This window comes from Mangifera indica, chromosome 15 (genome assembly GCF_011075055.1).
Source record: "Mangifera indica cultivar Alphonso chromosome 15, CATAS_Mindica_2.1, whole genome shotgun sequence".
NCBI classification, from domain to species: domain Eukaryota; kingdom Viridiplantae; phylum Streptophyta; class Magnoliopsida; order Sapindales; family Anacardiaceae; genus Mangifera; species Mangifera indica.
In genome coordinates, this window is record NC_058151.1 from 12,256,077 (window position 1) to 12,280,498 (window position 24,422).

General features: G+C 29.1%; 1 protein-coding gene across 1 annotated transcript; it reads right to left on the reverse strand.

Moving 5' to 3' along the window:
- Positions 1-4,409: 4,409 nt before the first annotated feature.
- LOC123198297 (basic leucine zipper 43-like) lies at positions 4,410-5,232 on the reverse strand. Its single transcript, XM_044612984.1, has one exon. The coding sequence runs from the start codon at positions 5,090-5,092 to the stop codon at positions 4,541-4,543; it is 552 nt and encodes a 183-aa protein (XP_044468919.1). The 5' UTR covers positions 5,093-5,232; the 3' UTR covers positions 4,410-4,540.
- Between the last annotated feature and the right edge of the window lie 19,190 nt (positions 5,233-24,422).

Here is a 24,422-nt window from a genome sequence, read left to right on the forward strand (position 1 = left end):
AAAATTCAAATATTTACCCATAACCCAACTACTATTAAAATTTTCTACTGGAGTAAGAGTAAAATCGTTATTTTATTATTAATATTACAAATATATAAAATTCATTATTTTCTCTCTTAGGTTTTAACAACTAATAATTTCACTTTTACTTAAAGTTCTCAAACTTTGAAACGTAACATTTTTCCCCCAAACTTAAGGTTTTCATTTTTTAAACTACAACTACCCCTCAAAACTTTCAAAAACAGTATTTTCACCCCCACTCTTGAACCTCTACTTTCGGTATCATTTTCAGTGTTCTCTTCGACCTCCATCTTCACTTGAGCCGACGAAAAAAAGTGATACGATAAAGAGGCAGAGATCTTTTTGTCGCACAGATTGACAAAGAGACTCTCTTTGTCACACTATTATGAGGATCTCTATATAAAATTATTATTACTTTTTAAATTTTAATAACATTAATGAATGCTTTCGGATTTTTTATGTAAATTATTTGGATTTTCTGTATAATAATAAATTTTTAAAAAATAATTAATAAATTTTTTAAAAACTTGTGCATAACACCATGCCAGGTCAAGTCGACCAACGGGAGCCCAAATAATTTACAATGGCGACAAAATGTATATCAAAAGATGAAGAGAAAGAAAGAGAGTGATACAGGTGAAAAAGGGAGATTAAAGTGAGAACCGATAAGAGAGAAATAAAAAAGTAAGAAGGGGATATAAAAATAATTAATCAAACAATAAAATTATGTACACTTGTAATTAGTATGAAACAATTTCGAGATTTTTCATGAATTAGTATTTACATTATCTAATTATATCAATTTGTCTCTTCAAAAAGAACAAAAGACTGTCATCTATACATTATTAAAGAACAAAAGTAAGGTGGAAGGCTTATGGGGTAAACCTAATCTCATATTGAAACTGTTTCTCATGTGCATATTTCGTGCATGATCTTCACTGGTAATTCTAATCCACTGCAAACAAAATATTAGTCAGAACATAAGATAGAACAATGTTGTGTGTACTCGATGTTGGGTATTCAAAACTGTACTTATTATGTTGTTAACCCATTGGGGGTTTGGAATGGAAGTGTAATTATATGCATTTGGGCTTGCTCCAAAGGCAAAACTGAGAGTGATCCAATATATATAAATGGGAAACTATAACAAACATCTGAAATTAAATGGTGTTAAGTGAAATTGTTTAAAACTCTAAGGATTAACAAAAATACCCTCAATTTGGGAAATAACTAAACTATCCTTATATATGAACCTCACATTTCCCACTGATTTATTGTTTAAATTCAGAGAAAAATTCAGATCTCCCGTGGGCGCAACCGATTTCAGTCTTTTTCATCAATTTTTCGTGTTTTCTGCAACCGAAAATGATAAATAAGGATAGTACATCATCTCACTTCTTGTTTAAATTAATTTATTCTTAGGAGTATTGAGATTTGAGGGAGATTTTGAGATTTGAATGTTTAGGGTTTCGATTTTGAACAATCCATATAATGTTTTGATTCTTGATTGTTTTGCTTAAATTTCTTAAGGGGTTTTGTGTTATTAGATATGCAAATTTGATTTGTGTTGAAATTAAAAGCTGAAAAGATGAGTTTTGGCTAGAAAATGGGTTAGATCTATCAACGCTACGTTAATCTCCCACGGGCGCCCGTGGGGTTGGGGGGGGGGGGGGGGAATTTAGCGTTTTCAAAATTTTAGGGGGAGGGGGAAAAGGGGGAGATCCACAGGGGTCTGTGAAAAATTTTACACTGAACCATGAAAACTGTGGATTGAGTGGAAATTGATTTTTCTAAAACTATAGGGTCTATAGAAGATAAACTTTGAACACCCATAACTTTTGATCTGGGAGGAGTTACGTGACCTGTAATATATCAACAGTTTCGAGCTCTATACCAACAACCAACTTTTCTGGTTGTGCTCAATTTGGAGTTCTATTATGCAGTTTTTTTATTTTATCAAATGTAAGATTTTCAGTTTTTATGATTTTGAGTTTGTTTGTGACCGAGCTAGACTTTGTTGATATGCAGTTTTCAAATTTGACATTTATCTTTTTAGTTTTATGCTTTTTGAGACATGTTTTATGATGTAATTACGAAATTTCAGATCAACTTTTTGGTTTTCTTGTTCCTAAGCTATTCAAACGTGTAGTTTTCGAAATTCAGATCTGTTTTTTCATATTTTTGAGTGATTTTTTCTATTATTGACATTTTAGAGTATTTTAATATATATATTTATTCTTAACATGTTATTTAAATCTTTTATATATTGTGTAATATCAAAATGTCTTCCATATTTTTTTAACATTTTATTTAACCTTTAAATTATTATCAAATATTCAAATGGCCCCTTTACGTGACATACAAACTTGATTTAACAAATAAAATCAAGTTTTGAGTTAAGATCTATATAAATGTTTTTTTCACGAATTGATTTTTTGGACTTGATTTAGAAATACGAACTTCTTCCTTCCGAACGAATCTGTAGTAATTGATATTAAGTAAAAATAAGAGTAAGAGTGAGAGTGAGAGTGAGAGTGAGAGTGAGTGCTTAAGTGATATAAAAAGTGTATATAATAAGAGTGAGAGAATTTATATAGATGTGGTGAAAGGGTAATTGTGATGTTTTAAAAAATTTAGAATATTTTTACTTAGGAATAAAAAAATATATATATTTTTACTTAATAAAAAAAAGTAAAATAAACATTTAATTTAATTTCCCTATATAAACCGACACCTTGTTGGGTTCCTTTTGCAGGCCTAAATTGAACTCAGCTGTGCAGAGCCCTGCCATGCAAAGGCAAAACTGAGAGTGATCCGATATAAATAAACCAACACCTTGTTGGGTTCCTTTTTTAGGCCTAAATTGAACTCAGCTGTGCAGAGCCCTGCCATGCATTAATCTTTTGAGTCAAATACCACGCAGCGTTTTCATACGTAACTAAATAATTTGCATTTAGAACCATCTATCAAACAAAATATTGACAAATATCGCCAATGATGAAATATTTCATTGCTGTGTTTGGAAATGTAAAACTAAAGAATTGATTATCCGGGTTAAACAGGAATTTTTTCTCTCTTATAGGGATGTATATAATTCAATTCAAATCGTAAAATTGAACTAAACTACTTAAAAGATACAGTTTAATTTGGTTTGGTTTGATTTAAAATATGGTTTACAATTTGAACGATTTTCAAATTAAACTAAACTACAAGCCGTATTTTTTTTTTGTGTGTATATATATATAAAAAACTATATTTAATAGAATTTTTTAATAAGTAATTAGGTGTACCAATTATTTTTCATATTTATTTTTATTATTTTTTTACATTTTAACTGTATTTTTATTGTATAATTATTTTACATGTTTATTTCATATTCTAAAAAACTAAAATTTAATTATTATTTTTTAAATATTATATATTTAGAAGTGAATAATTTTAAATAGGTTTAAACCATAATTTAAATTGAACCAATCCATATTTTTCAGTTTGCTCGATTTGGTTTAAAACTTAAAATGGTTTATTTGAAATTTTTTCAAATCTTTTTTTTTTTTGGTTTAGTTTAAAAAAGTTTCTAAATTACACTAAACCAGAGCGTGCACACCTATTCTCCTTTGTTTTGGAATGAAAGAAAAAAGTTATAGTGTACATTAAAATTGGGAATTCAATAGTTGAGTGAATTTTTTTTCAAAAAATTATATAAAACAAAACAAGGATAAATAAGGTTGTGTTATGATTGGAGGTGGATGCCAGCTCAAGCCTAAGGATTTCGTGTTAACGAGTTTGAGTTTAAGAGTATTTGACTCGTGGAGCTAACAAACTTTAAAAAATTAGATATAAAACGATATCATTTTAATTAATTTTAAACGTCGGGCAACTATGCTTAAATTAGTTTAAGACAAACTTATTGAAGTTGAACCTAGATTTTAGTTCAATTTTTTAAAACTAAACCGAAATTAAACTAACATAAAGTTGAACTCAGATCTCTTTAAATCCACCCTTGTTTATGACAATAATTAGGGCAGCTCTCAAAAAGCTAAAGTAGGGTGGATGTAGCTTTAGCTTTTTCCATATGAATAAGTATATGTCTTTTTCATGGAAATTCTTGCACCATGAATCAAAACTTTTACCTAATACCCACTCATTCTTCTTTCTGTTCTTGACACCTGATGACTTTCATTTTCCACAGCTTTCCACTTTAGAAATCCGTTTCACTATATATATATATATATGTATGTCATTATCAACATCCCTGTTAATCTTTTAAAATCTATTTCACTATGACCATTACAGTCTGAAATCTGGCGTCACAGGCAACAGTATTTTTCCATAGATCTCAGTAAGAATATATGAGATGAACGTCGAATTTTCAGAAATGGAAAATCTGAGAGAAATTGTTAATTTTATTGCCATATTTATATCATCTTCATCATCATCTCATACAAGCTTTAAGAGGGGAACCCAGAAAAAAAAAAAAAAGGTAAAAGACAAAAATGTTATCATCGCCATGAACTCTATCTTAGTTTAGCAAAGCTGTGTTGCACTGAATGTCTTCCAAATCTGTCAAGGTAGAGAAAGGGCTTTTAAGTTGCATGGCGGTGAGAAGTTGCTGAAGCTGTATGGCTTCCTCTTTGAGCTGCGCGTTTTCTTTCAGGACCCGGTCATGGTTCTGAGAAATACGGTTCAGCTTGTCGAGCAGCTGATGGTTCTCGTTCCTGAGCCAGACGACCTGCGCCCACAGCTCGTCCAGGTGTTTCTGTTTGCGCATGCGTGATCGTCTTGCAGACTCTCTATTTGATATCATCCGCCGCTGCTTCCTCTCCTTGATGAGACTCAGTTGTTGCTCGTCGGCTTCATCAGAAGTTGAGTTGTTGCTGAAAGAAGAAGACTGCTGGGTGCTGAATTCCTGGATTTGAGGAGAGAAATGAAAATTTAACAGCGGATTCAAGAAATTGTTGAACTGGCAAGTGGGCGTGTTGTAGTTCTGATTAGGCATGGTAAAATGAGGTGAACACGGAGAGAGGTTTGAAGAAAGAAGATAATGGAGACCTGAAACATCACTAGGCTGCATGGCTTCAAACCTGAAGAAGAATAAATCAAATTTAGGAAGATGAAGAGAAGAATTGAAGGGGGGAGGAAGGTTGAAGAAAGAAGGTGTTTATATAGGAAGAAGAAAGGTTGAGGTCCCTACCTTGTTGGCAATTTGGCATTACATTCACAAGGTCTTTGATTATATACTTAAAATCATTGAGATCATGTACTATTTGTAAAATAACATAACATTTTATTTTATATTTGTTAATGTCATAAGAGTTCCCATTGAGACTTAAAAGTCAAAATATTTTTACAATATAATCCTTGGTAAAATGTTAGGTAAGGAAGCATGAGAATAACTTTAGTTAGTAAAATGTTAATTTTTCTCTCGATGTGGTTGTTTTAGTTTCGAAGGAGAGGCCTGACTCAAATAGGGTTCCAAAAAATGAATGATGATCTATGGTGGTTGTAATGACTCATGCAATTTTGTTATACCCTATCTTCTATATAAGAAGTTTTATGTTAACGAAGATGATGTGTGTGAAATAGAAGGAGAATGCAAAAGGTTTCCTTTTTTCATTCTCATATATTTTGAACTTTCACATCTTGCAAACTCACAATATCATAGTAATCGAATCGTATATTATATCGTATATTAAAAATCTAATTTTTCACATCTTGTATCAAATATCATATCGTATTATATGATACAACTTTTAAAAAAATAAAACAATAAAAAATTTTAATTAAAATGTCATCATTTTGAAAATATCACAATCACCTATAAAAAATTAAAATTTGTTATATATGCCCTTATTACATTATCATTTTCTCTAAAAAGATATATTAATCTACATCGATAATAAGTATCGTATTATAGAATATGTATCATATTATATGATATATCCCTTGTATCATATTAATTTGATACACTTTATGATACATATTATTTTTTACCAGTATCATATGTATCATAGGATACATATTGTATATCATTGAACACTAATAATCATGCTTAATATTCGAGATAACTTGATGGATATTATTTGTTTTGGGCTTGAAAACCATGGTAGTCGAATTACGTATTATAATGTGTATCAAAAACCTAATTTTTCGTATCATGTATCAAGTATCGTATGATACGGTTTTTTAAAAATATAATAATAAAAAATTTTTATTAACACATCATTATTTTGAAAAATATCAAAAAATCCTCAAAAATTTTAAATTTCTCATATACACTTGTACTACTTCATCATTTTCTCTAAAAAAGTATAAATTGATCTATATCTGTAATATATATCATATCGTAAGATACGTATTATATTGTATAATATGTCTACTATATCAGATTAATTCAATACACCTTATAATAAGTATCGTTTTTTATCTGTATCATAAAATATATATCGTGTATTGTAGAATACTGATAATCATATTGCAAACAAATCAAATTTTTAAATAGATATTGTTTGCACAAGTTTGCAAGTAAATATGATTCTTTTTTAGCATATAAAAGCAAATATGGCTTACAAGTAAATATTGTCTACTATTTTACACGAATTTGCAAATGGGTATTGTCCACTTTAGTATAACAAATTGTGTTTTCTCTTGAAACACGTTGTAAGCTAAATCTCAGACTGATTAATTATTAAATAATATAGTCGCGATATTCTCCCACATAAGTTATTATCATAGATAATTAAAATATGCATGTATTGGATGATATGCATGGACATCGTTACATAGTGGAGGATAATCATTTTGACCTCCATACATTTACATAGAATAATATTATAAGTACGTATTTTAAATACATAAAATATATTTATAAATTATGTATAATTATATGATTGGTTATTAATTTATCTTAATCATAGATTATTGTATTATCTATGTATTTATTTTATATATTTAAAGTATATATATATAATTTTATTAATTTATGTATATGCTTACATGAAAGAGAAAGAGGAAGGTTGGAATGGTGGGGAGAAGAATTATTCTAATGGGGAAACGTTTTGGCTGGAGAAAGTAGAAGAGACAGTAAATGGTGTTAAAGAAGTCAAGTTTTGGAATTAATTGGATGACTATATTGTTTATATTATATACACGGGTTTCACCGTTTAAGCCAATAGGACTTTGTCACCTAACGAATATTGGAAAGAAGAGGCAAGAAAAAAAGGGGAGCCCTCTGCCAAAATCATAGTCAGAGTGAGCCAAATTATTTAAGGAGTTGATGACTCAACACCCACTTCATATTTGACACCAAATTAACCATCATAACCGGTTAAATATTGTATTTAAATAATATATTATTATATAATTAATATTATAAAAAAATTGACAATAACAAAAGAAAAGTATTCAATCCTTATAAGTATTATTTTTATAATTTTAAGGATTAATTATTTATATTTTTATTAAAAATAAGTAAATTTATAATTTTAACAAGAAAAAATGATAATTAAAAATCTATTTTCTGTTGTTAAAAAGTTTTAATAATAAAAAAAAAATCTTGTCGTCACTAGTTATTACAGTTTCTCCCGTTAAAAGTATTATTATCGTTAGAGTTTTAATGTTATTAAAAAGTTTTAATGGTAGAAAATAAATTTTTAAAGATAATTATCCCTTTGTTAAAGTTATAAATTTGCTTATTTTTAATGAAAATATAAAAACCATGAAAATAATGCTTATTATGATCGAATACTTTATTTTTCTCTCGTTATTATAAATTTTTTTTGTAGTGTGAGTATTAATTTCTTCTTAATTCAAAATCACTTAATTATATAATAACACATCATTTAAATATCCAATAAAATACTCAAAATTGAGTGCACTCAACTTTATTGCTATTCCAAATGAAAACCACGTGTGAACAAGGCAGGAACTCATTGAGAACTTAGACTTTATTTTTATTCAAAAATTGATATCATATCAGTAATTTTGTGGCGAAAATCAACTAAAAAGATGGGAAGTACCACTGGAAAAAGATATAGAAATAGAATATAAGTCTATGGGATTTGGCCAAACATGTCACAAGTTCTCTGAACCTTCATGACTATAAAAAAATTAATAAATTAATGTGAATTAATTAATGAATAAATTAAGATACATTTCATGCCATGACTTAAAAATATATTACCAAAAAGCAAAGCATATCTTTTCGTTCTCTTTGTTCAATTGGATTAGACATGAAACACTAGGAGAAAAAAAGTTTGCCACATTTTAATGGTGACTTCTTGTGGTCCAATTTTATATTCTTATGGGAGACCAGAATTCTAATCCTGACTTTCTCTCCTCCATCAATTACATTTGTTTATTTATTAGTATGGCAAAACAATGTTGACTTCAGCTGCAAACTTTATAATGTTTGCTGGCTCCATACCTTAAAGATTAACATAAGGCTTGAAATTAATTTCCCTTGAACCCATTTATGTAAAATGTGGATTTTTCTTTTGAAAATGTTCACAAGAGATGAAACTTATTCATAATTCGGTTGATTTTGGGCGTAGGTTGTGGAGATCATTAGTGAAATTATTTGCCTTGACTCATTAGGGGATGGATGATGTGAAAAACGGTGCAATAATCTCTAACATAATGAAAAATGATACTTTGTGTGAACTGTAGAATCTCGTGAATTATTGAGTCTTTGAATGTAAATTACACCCCAAGCTGTTAGGCTGAAGGCACGTTACTTTGTTTTTCACATCTTCTATCTCCTCACAATTCAAGGTAAAATGACTTTAATGAGGATTTCAGAAATCTATACCCAAGACCTGTCGAAATCTAGAATGAGAATTATTGTTGGAATGAGATAAATTGTCACATTTTATCATTTCATTTCAATAACGACTCGCTAGAAAATGGGAGGTTCATAAAAATTAGGCTATTGGGCTTATGAGAGTGCATGACTTTATGCACAACCATAAATTATGTGGTTTTTGAAAGATTATAGACATGTTACGGCCACAAATGTCCTTGAGATAGTCAAACGCATATTTTGAAGATTGTTAATGAGGTTATCTATCTTGACGAGTGAGATGAGCTGAAAATTAAAAAAAAAAAAATGTTAATTAAATTATAGAAAAGATTAATTCACTTTGGGGAGGTGGTGGTGGGGGAAGTCGATGCAGACAAATTGGATGTACTTTGAATTGCAATCTTAATTCCACTAAATAAAAAAGAAGGATCGCAAACACAAAACAAAATTTCTATGGTGGCAAATGCCCTCTCTTTCTCTTTCTGTGAATTGAGTGCACTGATTGGTCAAAAATATCATCAGACAGATTTAGACTCCTTTTTCTTTTCTTGTCTCTTGAGTGTCCTTCTTCTTTCCTTTTCATTCTATTATTTTATGTATATAAATAAAAGTAACACGAAAAATATTCAAAATAATTATATTTAAAAATATTTAACTAAAATAATATTTTAATTTATCTTCTTTACATTTAATTAAATATAATAATTATTTATAATTATTTATTTTATTAAATATATTAATAATTTATATTAAATAATTTTTATAATATTTTATTTAATATATTAATAATTTATATTAAATCATCTTTATAATATTTTATTTTTAATAATAAAATATTATTTGAATCGAATGTACCATTAAAGTCATTTTGCAGCAACTTGAACTTCATCTATGTATTTGGCCACAACTAAAATGTGGAAGGAAGCCATGACTGAAACTTCTCCTCACTAAGCTTGCAACTTATAGAATCCTTCTCAATATCCGAAAACACAATAATTAGAATAATTATAATTAATAATATTTAAATAAAATAATAATTTTTTATTTTTTATTATATTCGATCAAATATAATAATTATTTATATCTATCTATTTTTCTAAACATACTAATGATTTACACAAAATAATCTTTATAATACTTTATCTTTATGTTATTCTTCCACTATCCACACCAAATGAACTCTTACAGTGATTTTGCAGTAACTTGAACTTCATCTATGCTCTTGGCCACAACTAAAATTTGGAAGGAAGCCATGGCCATGAATATTAAGGGAAAAAGCAGAAGCCCTAGAAAAACCAGTCAGGCACATGCACGAAGGGGTACTTAGATTTAACCAGAAACTAAAATAAACAAAGTCATGAATAATATAATTATAAAATGAGCGCATGACATTTTTTGTGGGGATGCCATACAGAGGCAAGCTCGCGTGGTTTGCTTCTTCACCAATTTCTATCCTTATTGGCTGTCTTGTCACCTCATTTCTATATTTTTTTTTCTTTCTCACTAGGGTTATTTTATTTGAGGGGACTTTCATTAATAATACGGGATATTGTCAAGTGTACCAATTGTGCACCCCACTTCTCCAACCTACCAGAGACATTTCTTCTTTACTTAATGCTTCCTTATGATCTATATTTCTAATTTAAATGATCACCACCCATTAACTTGATTTCAATATCATATATATGAATCAAGATTTACTACTCACTTTGTGTCAAAAAGTGACTTTATTCACCTAAATTATATATATATATGTATGTATGTATGTATGTATATATTATATGAATGTAATATTGTATCATACTTACTTAAAAAAAGGAGGTAAAAAGACTATTTTCCACTCGAGGCTTGCTGAAATGACAAATTTCAATTATTTATGTTTCAAAAAATCAAATTCTCACCAGTTATCTATTTTCATTAGTAAATTTCGTTAAGTAAGAAGATAAAAATATCATTTTGTGTAAATTTTTCAATTTTATCTTTTTATCTTTATTCATTTTATTTTCCTTTTACCACTTACATTCTTATTTCCCTTTTCAAAATTTGGGGGGCAAACAATAATTTTAAAAATATTAAAAATGTTAATGAAATTTAAAAAAATTGTGAGGGTTTTGTTTATTTAAAAAAAGTTTTAGCATATTTTTGAAATTTTTAAAATTTCAATATATGATTTAGTAATTTTAAAAATGATAATTACACCTCTAAAAAATTAATCAAAATATAATATTTTAAAACTACATCAAGTTTTAATAATTTTTAAAAGTGGTATAGATAATTTTGTAATTTTAATAGAAGATGAAATAATTATTTCCAAAAAAATAAATGAAATAAATTCACAAACAAAACTTGAAGTATAAAATTTAAATAAGTTATTCCAATAAGTCTATTATGTTCATACTTGCTGAGGAATCATTATAACCAAGACTTTTCAATCAAAACAGAAATAAAAAAGAAATTAGTGATCTCATTGGTGACATTGTGACAATATGTAAAGTAGCTAAAATGCAAATATAAAATTGGATACCTCATGCCCACTAACACCAAGAAGGTTATGTGGTAGAAGAGGGTGCTGAAATCCGTAGAGATTGGTGGACAACGGATAAGCTTGACTTAATACAAGATAATTATTAAAATAATGTTGAGTGGGTGCAATTAATTAATTGATTAATTAGATTTACAACAACTTTCATGTTGCTTACGTACTTGTAACATTGTCTCCATACACTAACATTTTTTCGTGGGTCATAGGGGTGGTTTGGTAATTTTAACTTTTAAGCATTTGCCTTACTTTCTTTTTTTAAACAAGAAATATATATATATATATATATATATATATATATAATCTATCATCATATGGTTAGGAGTTATTTTATTTTTAATTTAAAATTATTTAATCATATAATAATATATCATCTATGTACATAAATAATATATATGTATATAAATTATTATTTCCTTATATTTTAAGTTTTGGAAAATTCATCGTTATCACAGTCCTTTTCCTGTAATTTTGTTTGTTGTCGTAATTTTAGTCGTCCTCTCTCATTTTAATCATTTCCAACTATCTTAATCACCCCTCTTATTAATTCCTTACCCTTATAGGGTTTAATACATACTAGCGATGCTATATACGTTTAGTTTTATGTATTTAATTAAATATTTTGATGATGTATTATTAAGAAATTAAATATTATTTTATTTTTAAGTGAAAATTATATAATCACATAATAACACACTATCTAAATGTCTAATTAGGTATTCGAAATTAGATACACATTTGAATATAAGAATCTGATGTCACTGAAAAAAAATTATGCCAATCCTACGGCAGTGATGTGTTTATAAGAATAAATTTCTCAGTCATCCATGAAAGTAAACACATTAGAGTTGGATTCAATATCAATAAGACAATTTGTAATTAGTGTTGTGTTTTAATTTTTTAGACTCATTGTAGAATTGGAATCAAAATCTATTTAACTTGCAGTTGTTTATGTCAAATTATCGTCCTCAGGATACCTTGTGTACACACCGTAACGTTGAGATTGTACTTTGAATTTTGTCTCACATTATGTTTTTAAAGAAAGTTTTCTTTATTTTTTTTATAATCGGAGATCTCACCTATATTTGTTAGATGAGTAAATCCAGAACACAGTGATCAATTCTAAACTACTTCATTGAATAAGTTAATATTTTACAAGTATAACAGAATCAAAAAAAGCCGAAAAAGGCACTTTTGTCACATTGTTTATTTGAAAATTTGTAAGGAGCCTTTTTCTTATAAATAAGTTGTTTTGTTTTTTTGATGAGGTAATTTCAAATAGTTAGAGACAACAATAAAACAATAATGAATTATTAAGTGTAATTGAGTTTTTTGAGATTAAATCATTGAAAAAAGTTTTTGTGGATTTTCTATTTTTAAAAAGACATATTTTTTTGTAATCGGACATCTCACCTATAATTGTTTGATGAGTAAATCCAGAGCACAGTGATCAATTATAAACTACTTCATTAAATAAGTTAATATTTTATAAGTATAATAGAATCAAAAAAAAACTTTTTTTTTATAATTTTTTTTTCAAAAATCATATAGTTGTAATGATCCATTGATTAAAGAATTGGGTTTTAAAATAAACCACTTTGGTTTGGATCAAACCAAATACTTGTCAGTTTTCTATTTTAATTAGGCTTGCTCTGTCATTCATGAATTTAAGTAGTGCGCCAACATGACTTGAATCTTTTTGTCCAATATCGTATGTTCATAAAAAAATGTAAATAGTTTTTTGTCCTACATCAATTAATTACTATAAATAGGTTATTTTGTATTTAATTAGATAATCACAAATAGTGAGAGATATGGATAGAATACCCAATAGCTATTAAAAAGTTGTAATTAGGTTGTCGGGATAGAGTGTTAGTGAGCAGTTTTTTTGTGACTTTTCACGGCCGTTTGGTTATGATTTTTAAAGATTATCTTGGTAATTTATTTTTTATTCTTTTGTTTAATTTGTCAGTAATAAAAGATTATAGTAATTTTTTATTACTAATACTGATGTGATAAGTAATATAGGTGGTAATCTGATTACTACCTTCACTTTAGGTATTTAAATATTATCAAGGTAATTTTGATTTTATTATAATTATATTAGTATTTATTAATTTTTTAAGACAAAAATGAATTTATTTTTAATTAATATGATAAATAATATAAAAAATATTTAAAAATAATTATATTCAAGGGCATTTAAATAAAATAATTTACTAGTAATATTTTATTACCTTTAACCAAACACAATAATTATTTATACTTATCAAATTTTATCAAATATATTAATCATTTATACCGAGTAATTTTTTAAGTAATATATTTTCAATGTAATATTTCTATTTTGGTAATAAAATATTACCCAAACCAAACGCCCCTTCAAGTTTAAAAATGACACAATTATCAAGTTTGATCTATGGTTTATTAGTTTATTGGGATTTGGAGTATGCCACTTTGGGTTGGTTCAAACATTATCTTTTTTAGGTTTGTTATATTATTCATGGTTTTGGGTGTTATACACATTAGGGTAAACAATTAGTACCAAAGTGGAGGTTCATGACTAATTTGAGGGTTTGTGAAGCAATTTAAGGAAGAGCTCTAGTCAAGGGAGGAGTTTCAGTTTAATTTACGTGAAGCAAGCATTTCAAAATGTCAAGAGTGACAAAAATTAGATCAAGTGTTAGTGTTATGAGACCTAGAGAATAAATGACAAATGGAACACAAGAACACATATGGAGACCCTAAATCAAGAAAAACCAGACTGTATTTGAAGAAAAGTTTTACATTATGAACAAAGAAGATTACAAGGTGAAGAAGAGGCTATTTGTTCTCTCTATTTATGCTCTATAATTTAACTCACTTTTAGCACTTCTTATACTCTTACACTTTAATACAACTTTTATATGCAAACTCTAGTCATAGATACCCGACACGTGTTTTGTTAATTGCTTACGCTGAATTACGAATCACAACTTAGTGGCTTCTGGTTGGTGTGATTTTTCGCATTGAACAAAGCTATCTTCCTAAAAGCCAAGAAATAGAATGATGGTAATTGTGAAATATAGAGTCATTAACTTGAATGTTGATGCATAATCCGATGTTTTTTGACCCATATTTCATGTCATGCAGAGAATAAAATCATCTTCAATCACTCAAAATGATGCCACTATTGGTTTCGTTGATCACTAGATTTCAGACCACAATTATCTTGTTCAATCTTGTTGTCTCCACAACTCTTAAATCTTAAGTAACATAGATATTTCTCATTTATGCTGGCTCTCCTGTATCTTCCCTATGTAAGGGACAAAAAGTAAACGTATATATGTATGTATAAAGTCCGGCACATGCCTAGGAGGCCACCAATACATATAGATATGAATACCATGAAGTTTTTTTGGCCGAAAGACTTATTCCCACCTAAGGATTAGTGTATTCTCAAACTCCTATTCATTAAGTTTCAAAAACTCAAACACTCACCTGTTAGTTATTAAAGTTAACAAAATCTGTTAAATCTTAAAAGAAAAAACGTTATTTAACTAATAATATTTCATTTTCCCTCATTAATTTAAAAAACTAATAATTTTTTTCTCCCAAAAAATTTGAAAAACATATTTGTGCCAACAAATCGTCAACCAACTTCCGATTGGCTGATTATTCATCTTTGTCCAGGAGATGGGAGGGTGCACCCGCATGGAGGTTAGTTGGCTCTAGTTGCCAAAGAAACAGGGGAAAAAAATGCAAATCCTAGGGAGAAAATGTAAGTTTTTAAACTTTTGGATGGGAGCATATTATTAGTTTTTTTAGACTAAAAGAGGAAATGAAATAATTTTTTTAATATTATTGGTTAAATGGTGTTTTTACTCTTAGATTTAGCAAATTTTATTAATTTTAATAGTTGATGGATGGATATTTAGGTTTTTGAAACTTAGCGGGTAAAAGTTTGAGAATACACTAAACCTTAGGTGGGAATAAGTCTTTTGGCCAAGCTTCTTTTACTATTTATATAACTTTGTATACAAACAATAACATGTCACTATATGATTAAATATTATTTTATCTTTAATTTAAATTTATTCAATCACACGATGATATATAATTGTTTGTATACAAAGTTATGCACATTATTTCCATACATGACATTACTCTTTTGAGAGTACTGAAATCACTGCAAATTAAGAGATGAAATGTTTTGCAAAAAAGAGAGTTACCCCACTTGATAGTATTACTCTCTTTAAGATTAAGGCCATGTATAATGTTCTTGCAGGCCTAGAACTCCTTACTAACCTCTTGAAAATGCTAGGGATAATATTCATTTTCATTTTGCTGGCTAGTGACCATCCAGTATGATGTAGATGCATGGCCAAATTTTGGCAAAACAGGCGATCCACCGTCAGCTATCCGCCGCCACCAACATGAAACTTACATTTTTTTTTTTTCTAAAAAGCAAGGAACTCGTCCAAATTAGTTAAATAGGTATATCTTAAGGCACAATAACTTGATTCATAACTATTATACTAGATAAGTGAAGATTTTATAAATGTGATAGAAGTTCGAATCTTGATATTCTCTCTAAAAGTTTTAATGCTCGAAACTTATATTTTAGAGCATGACAAACACACACACACATGCGCAAAGTTAACCAAAGAGAAAGTGACAAATATTGATGCAAATATATATGTTTTAATATTATAAATAGGAAAAAAGGACAATTTCCCACCCCAAGTTTTTGTCTAATCTTAAAAGTATACCTATGACGGATGAAAAACCTAAATATCTACTCAAAGTTTAGTTTCTTAGGATACACTCACATATTTTCTATTAGGGTTAAGAGACAAATTCGTTATTTTATCAATAATATTAAAATAATTAAAATTTTATCTCATTTTCTCTCTTTAATTTGAAAAACTAACATTTTTCTCCTGAATTAAGTTTAAAAAAAATTCACTTTTCCCCCCTAAAATCCAACCACTTTCTCCAGTGACGACCTACCAATGACGAAGGAGATTTCGTCCCAAGATTGACCTTTGGATGACGATCATCTCATCTTCCAAGGAGGACAACCATCGTCCATATTTGGATGACGAGTATCGTCCAGATCCAGACGCATTTCATCGTCCAAATCTGGATGACCATCATCGTCCAAATCTAGATGTGTTTCGTTGTCCAGATCTAAATGATGTTTCGTCGTCCAAATCTCTGGATAATAGAGAGTCGTCTATTCTGGATGACAAGTGTCGTCCAAAATGGACGACCAGCATTGTCCAAAATGGACAACAAGCATTGTCCAGAGAATGGATGATGGTCCGTTATCCAGGGAAGGTTGCCTCTGGACGATGCTCATCACTCTCCCTCCAGCCACATCATAGTCAGTGTCAGAGGGAGAGTGAAAAAAATTAGGGATTTTGGGAGGAGGGGGAGAGAAAGTCATTTTTCAAAATTAAGGTATAAGAATAAAATGTTAATTTTTAAAATCGGAGCAGAAAAATACTATAAAATTATATAACTTCAATATAAACAGTAAAATAATGATTTTACCCCTATATTTAACAAAAAAACTTAATAACGATTTAGAGATGGATAGGTGTTTGAAACTTTTTATCTATTATAGGTATACTTTTGAGATTGTGTTAAAATTTAGGTAAGAGATAGTCCTTTTTCCCTTATAGATATAAGAAAACCAAGGGGCTAGCAAAATTCCAACATCTTTTACTACCATTTTCAAGCTCAAAATGATTGAAGTAATATTTCCAAGTCCCCACCCTCACTGTTTTAAAGATAAAAAATATCTTAATGAAAAGGATTCATGAGAAAGGGAGCTTTGCTTGTTAGAAATACGAGGCAATGCCACTTCCAAGAGCCACTAGGTTTCTCGAGAGTGAAGAAGGACCATTAGTGCTTCGTTTGATTAGGATTGGCTTTGTGGACACGATGAGAGCCGTAAATAAGACTTGTTCCATTAATAAGTGAAAATGACAAGTTTGTTTCTTTCTTCTGCTGCTGATGTATTAATTTATTATAGGTTAAAAGGCTTATTTTCACCTAAAATTTAGTTTGTTTTCAAACCCTTATCAATAAAATTTAAATATTTATTTATAAATTATTAAAATTAATAAAAAAATTTATTTTAACGATAAAAATATTATTTAATTAATAATATAAAAAATTATCTTATTTATTTAAATTTTAAAAATTAATAATTTTTTAATATTAAATTTTAAAAAATTATATTTTTCTTTATAAAACTTCAATTTTTCAACGACTCTTCTCTTTCTCCAACAATCAACATCTTCTTTTCCTCTCTTTCCCTTCTTTCGGATTCATTTTTGTCAAAAAAAAAATTAGTCTTTATCTAGGTGAATTCACGAAGAAGAGAAAATCATCGTTTGCTACTGATGTATTAATTTATTATAGTATAATTGAAGTGGATAAAGATTAATTCACTATAAAATGGATATAAATGATTGATTGAGTCCAACAATGCAACTTGAGCACAACTGAATCTGATCATAACATTGGATATATAGCATTAATTCTTGCATTTGCTCACTAATGTTGTTATCAGTAATTAATGCTATAATTACAATCATGAACAAACGCAACTCATACCTAGTTTCTTCAAAAAATCCTTGTTTGATCACTATGTGGTCAAATGGTAGACATATTCATTGTTAAGCACCTTTGATTGTCAATATAAACATGCAAAATAGCCTTAATTAATTATGATTTTCTTAATGAACATACTATTTCGTATACGTGTCTAATTTACAACGATGTAAAAGTACTCAAACCTAATAACAATGTATGATCCTCCACTAGAACAGAACGCCAACAATTAGATATGTCAATCAGACCTATTGAATTAAATATGATATGTTTAAGTTCGAACCCAAAAAAATTTTCAAGTTCAAACTTCGAGTTTGTCTATTTGGGCCTCAAAATTTTAGTTCATGCCTAATTCATTAAATTGAGTTGGGCTTAGAATCTACAACGATGTAAAATTTTAGTTCAAGCCTATTTCGTATACATGTCCAATTTACGACGATGCATAAGTACTCAAACCTAATAACAATGTATGATCCTCCACTAGAACAGAACGCCAACAATTTGATATGTCAATCAAACCTATTGAATTAAATATGATCTGTCTAAGTTTGAACCAAAAAAAATTTTCAAGTTCAGACTTCGAGTTTGTCTATTTGGCCTCAAAATTTTAGTTCAAGCCTACTTTGTATAAGTGTCCAATTTACAACGATGTAAAAGTACTCAAACTTAATAACAATATATGATCCTTCACTAGAACAAAATGCTAGCAATTAGGCATGTCAATCAGACCTATTGAATTAAATATGATCTGTTTAAGTTTGAGCCCAAAAAGATTTTCAAGCTCATACTTTGAGTTTGTCTATTTGGGCCTCAAAATTTTAGTTCAAGCCTAATTCATTAAATTGAGTTGGGCTTAGAATCTATTTGAAGTCTGTCCATAAAATTTTTAAAAACTATAAAACACTATAATTTTAAAAATATATAAAAAAACACCCCCACCAATAAAAAATAACCAATTCAAACAAATATAAACTACCATTATAATTTATATCTAATCTTTTTTTAGAATCATGGAAGCAAAAAAAAAAAAAAAAAAGAACAATGGTTTCAAACATCGAATTAATATATAAAATAACTGAATTTTAGAATATAAACAATTTATAATATATATATATATATATATATATATATATATATATATATATATATATATATATATATATATATATAAATTAGAGAAATCTTGTAATCTTATTGAATGTATATAAAAAAATGTTCTACCTAATTAGTGTTGATTGTGTGTGTTTAAGAGTGAAGTGAGAGACTAATAACCCTAACACAGTCTAAAGTGTCTAATCAAACTCATATAGTAGATTTTCAATTGATATCAAAGTGACATCTGAATCTCTAAAATATTATTGTTGAAATTGTTTTTAACTTTAATGAACCTTGTTACTTCCTTTGAATGGATATGTTTCATGAATGTGACTCTAAAACTAGACCTCTCATATTAGATTGAACTAATTACTCATATTGGAAAGAAAGGATGCATTCTTTTTTAAAATTTATTGATGAAAGATTTTGGGTATTTGTTGCAAACGGTGATCACCCCCTAAAGTTATTGATGATGGTATTTTCAAACCCAAACTTGTTAAACTATGGACTAATACTTAGTTAGAATTTGCTAACTCAAAATTTAGAATTATCTATGTCATTTTTAACGTTGTTTCAATTAATCAAATGAAAGTTATTGGTAAATATGAAATCATTGCTAACGATTCTTGCGATAAACTTTTTATTAGAAATGAAGCAACTAAAACGGTGAAAAAATGACTCGGCTTAAAAGATTAACCACAAACTTTGAAAACCTAATTATGCTCAAGGGTGAAAGTATTGTTGACTATTATGCTCAAATTTGTGGTATTTCAAATGAATTATGTCTCGGGTAAAATTTATTCTAATGCTAAATTTGTTAGGAAGGTGTTGTGTATTCTAAGTCACATCCATTGAAGAGTGTAGAGATATGGAGAAGATGGACTTGGATAAGCTAATTGGATCACTACAAACATATGAGTTGAGTTTGAAGAGGTAGGATAAATGGAAATCAAAGTAGTGGACTTGCCTTCAAAAATTTGTAAACTCTATTTGAAAATATGGAGTTTAACAAGTTTGATGATAAATCAAGGCTTAACAGAATTTGTAGAATATTAGAATTTCTAAAGAGAAGATTTAGATTCGAGTCTTTACCATACTTATAAACTCTATAATTAATTATTTACTAAAAAAAAACACTTGAGGAAAATGGAATAGATTTGTCAATGAAAAATTATGCATTTTTATTAGAAAAACATAAAAAAGAGACTTTCTTACTGAGTAATGCAAAGAGATTTTCACACCAAATAGATTCTAAACATAAAAGACGATCAATCACGTGATTTCACTTTGCTACAGATTTAGTAGACTTGGCAAGTCTGGCCAAGTGTGGGTCGGATCGATATGGATGCGAGTAAACTAGTACAAATCAAATTATATAGGTGATGATTTCTAAACTTGTACCCCACCTGATGGGTACGAGTCAACCTACGAGTTCTCCGTTAATATTATTTTTTTATTATTTTTCTTTTGTTTTTATTATTTTCATATATTATTTTCTTAATTTTCAATATTTTTCTTTTCAAATACGTAAATATTATGTGGAGAAACAAAAATTTACTTCAAATTATAAAAATGTTTCTTATAAATTTGAAGAATTTTAACGTTAAACATACAATGAATATTTATAACAAAATGTTTAATGTTCATATTTTTTAAATGTATTTTTAACACAACAATTTTTTTAATTTTAGGGTGAATTTGAGTTCATTTCATGGCAAAAGGAAAGAAAATATGTAAAATTTGTATAAGATATATTATAAGTTTGATATTAAAGTGAAAAAAAAAATGAATAGAAAAAAAAAAAATTGACCCATGGGTACCCGCAAGCATACCCACCTACAAAAATCATTACTCCTAAATACAGATCCAAAAATCTAGAACATATACCTGTATTTAGCCGTGTGATCCGCCCATTTTGCCACCTTTAGGGTTAAGGTAGGCTTCCGCTAATAATTTTTCTTCACTTATTTGATATGTAATCTTGGTTTTGGTGAATTTAGTTATATTTCACCATTAAAGATTTACCGATCTGAATATGAGAGGACAAAGTTTTGTATTGACTAATTACTTTTGAAATTAAGAACATTATGCAACAATAGACTTTAATATTCTTATTATTTTTTTAAGTAAATCAAATGAATGTTTTATAAATATGATCGAGACTCAAACTCAAATATTTTTTTGAACGTTCTAGTACTTTATCAGTTTTGTTAACCTAATACTAATTTTGCTCTCCCAATTCTTATTATGCTTGAGGTATATATGTATACATAGTAAATTCATACATAGAACAAATACAGAAAAACTATTGTAAAAAACAGTCCTAACGAATAATGCAAGGCGAGACTTGAATACCGTAGAACTTACTGAGAGAAGTCCCGAGTTCGAGACCCCCTAATTACTTACTTAAAATAAAAAAAAAAGAAGGACCTGAATACTGAGAAAGCAGCAGCCCACAAGAAAATCGCTATACTTAAGGCGATGCAAGCCAGAGTAAAAGTATGAGCAACGCCTGCAATCTTTGGCTTTGATTTCCGGAAAACAATGGAGTAAACAGAGCCATTACAGGCCGCCGCAATGCATAAGAGGAAGGCGTAGAAAGTGACTTGTTGATCGTCAAAAATAAAATTCGGTACTGGCCTTCCATCGATGTATGTCATCCGAAGCTGCAACATTAGAATCCGAGCAATGACGGTGACATTGAATATCAATTCGTCGGAGTAGAGCACTCGCTGTGGCCACCCCTGATGATCACGTATGCACACGACGGGGACTGCGTGGCTGATGGGCAGCACGGTTGAGCATGGTGATTGGAATTTCATCCTGAGAGCAACAGATGGATCCAATTGGGTTTATGAGGATTGTGATGAGGGTAGGGTAGTTTGTATGTGGGATATATAGGAAGTGTGAAGTGGAGAAGATTGCTTTAAAGCTTCAGAGAAAGTTCAGTAGAGTGTGGTTGAATTGCTATGGAACTTGGGAGGAAGGTCGGCATGAAGGTGCTTTAAATTCTGCAAATTTTTCTTTTTTACAGAAGAGTGGCGTTTTCCCGAGAAAGAACACAGAAACATCCTGGAAGTTGGGTAATTAGAACGAAAACTTTACTTGGGGATAATAACAAGTACATCCCCAAGTTTTGGTTTAACTGTTTTATCTTGCAAAATTTTTTTAATAACGTTTTTGTCCCTGAAGTTTGGTTTCAAAATAGTTTAACATAGGGTTGAATTCGATCAAAGTCAAATCCTACAAGAGTTTATTTGAAATCAACGACCAAAAATTTCTTTAATTTTAGCTCAACTCATTTTGTAAAATCAATGTTTTAACTCAACTTAAAAACAACTTAATTTTTGATTTAATTTAAACCTAACTCAAATCTGAATGTATAAATCAATTTAAACTCGATTTGTTTATAAAAACAAGTCCAATATCTTAATTGGCAAGTTGAAATTTGTCTAAATTACTATTTTTGTCATGAACACTCTAAATTATTACTTTTATTTTGCATCCTTACTCATATCTTCTCAATAAATAATTTAGAGAAACCTATATACGCTTTTTAATTAAAATTACAAAATTATCCTTTATTCCTGAGCAAGGTTAAATTCGGCCAAATCTCATCCGCTAATTTTTAACAATTTAAAATCTCACCCTCCTTCCAATTCTGTTAGATTAAAAATGAATTACAGATGCCCTGAAAAGTTGATAAATTTTAGATCACACGTTTATACTCTTTGATTGAAATTACAAATTACCCCTTATTTATAAAATGAAATTTGATAAATTATATCAATTTAATTAGAATTTTTTTTGAATGTTAGTTTGCTCGGAATTCTGCATTTTATGTTGAAAACATGAAGGAGCATGCAAAATTCTCGAAGCAGTGTTTGAAACTCGAAACAAATTTTCATTCATAATAATTGATCTAAAATGTCGCTGGAGAACAGTTCCATAACAGTAAGACGTTGTCAACAAAATTTTCGGTCTCAGAAAGAAATATAAGTCACCGTCGTCGCATACCTCAAATATCGTAAAAGAGAACTCAAAAAATCATTGATCCTTAGCACGTCTTTCCTAGTCGTACTCGTTGATGTCGTCGTCGTCGCTGCCGTGGTTGTGTTTTCTTTGAAGATTTTCACTAGGGATGGCAATGGGGAGGGGCGGGGAGGGGATCCCCTCCCATCCCTATTACGGGGATAAAAAATAATCCCCGTCCCCTCCTCGCGAAGGAAAATCTCCTTCCCGTCCCCACGGGAAAAATCTCCTCCCCGTTCCCGCAGGAAAAAATCTCCTCTCAATACCCGTAAATATAAATTTTATTCCTTTATGTATTTCAATAAATAAAATAAATCATATTCTCCCAAAATATCACTTGCTACAAGAGCTACAAAATATTCATTATTATTTTAGTTCAAATACAAAGTTTTCATAAAATCTAACAATATGCAATAATCAATCTTTTCATTAGTAGCTCTTTATGTATGTGATTTAGGGTAATTTTATAATAACATTAAATTTAACACTTTTCATTCACTTCAATTGATTTTATCAAGTTTATAATTTATTTTTTTTGTGTAAAACCTGGTGGATTGACTAACTAAGTTTTGAAGTTGAAATAAAATTAATTTGGTGCATTTGCATTTTATGATAATGAGATTCTGCGGCTTTTTAATATATTAGATTAATAGTTCAGAATTAGTAAAAGCTGATAACTGATAATTCAAAAATTAGTAAAATTAAAGTTATAGTTTTAATAAATCATAATGTACAAATTTCTAGAACTTAATAGTTTAGAAATTATTATATTAATATATTAGATTTAAGGGATGGGCCGGGCCGGGGCGAGGAGGAGAGGGAAGGGGCAGGGCGGGGCAGGGAAATATGTATCCCCGTCCCCGACCCGTCCCTGACTATGGAGATTTTTTTCATCCCCACCCTACCCCTTTTCCTATTTTTATCAGAAAATCTCCTCTCCGTTAGGGTCGAAAAAGATCGAGATCCTTAAAATCGGATTCAAATTATCATCTCTAATTTTCACCCACGTAAAACTCTCCCTCAGACAAACTTGCACTGGATTTTCGAAAGAGAAACGAAATGAATTCTCTTCTCCTGCCTAAAGCATAAAGCCAATTGTCCACGTGTCGCCTTCAAGTTCATTTACAATTCGAAAAAATAATTTTTAATTGAAGATTTTTAACCGTTTAGAGTGAAATGACGATTGCACCCTCCACGCGTCAGGATCTAATTCTCACAGTCTCTAAAACGATCCAAACTGTTGATTCCGTATCAAAATTTCTCGATCCTCGATCGAAATTTAACCATATGCATTAACATTCTCATAAAATTGATTTTTTTTCGCTGAAACTA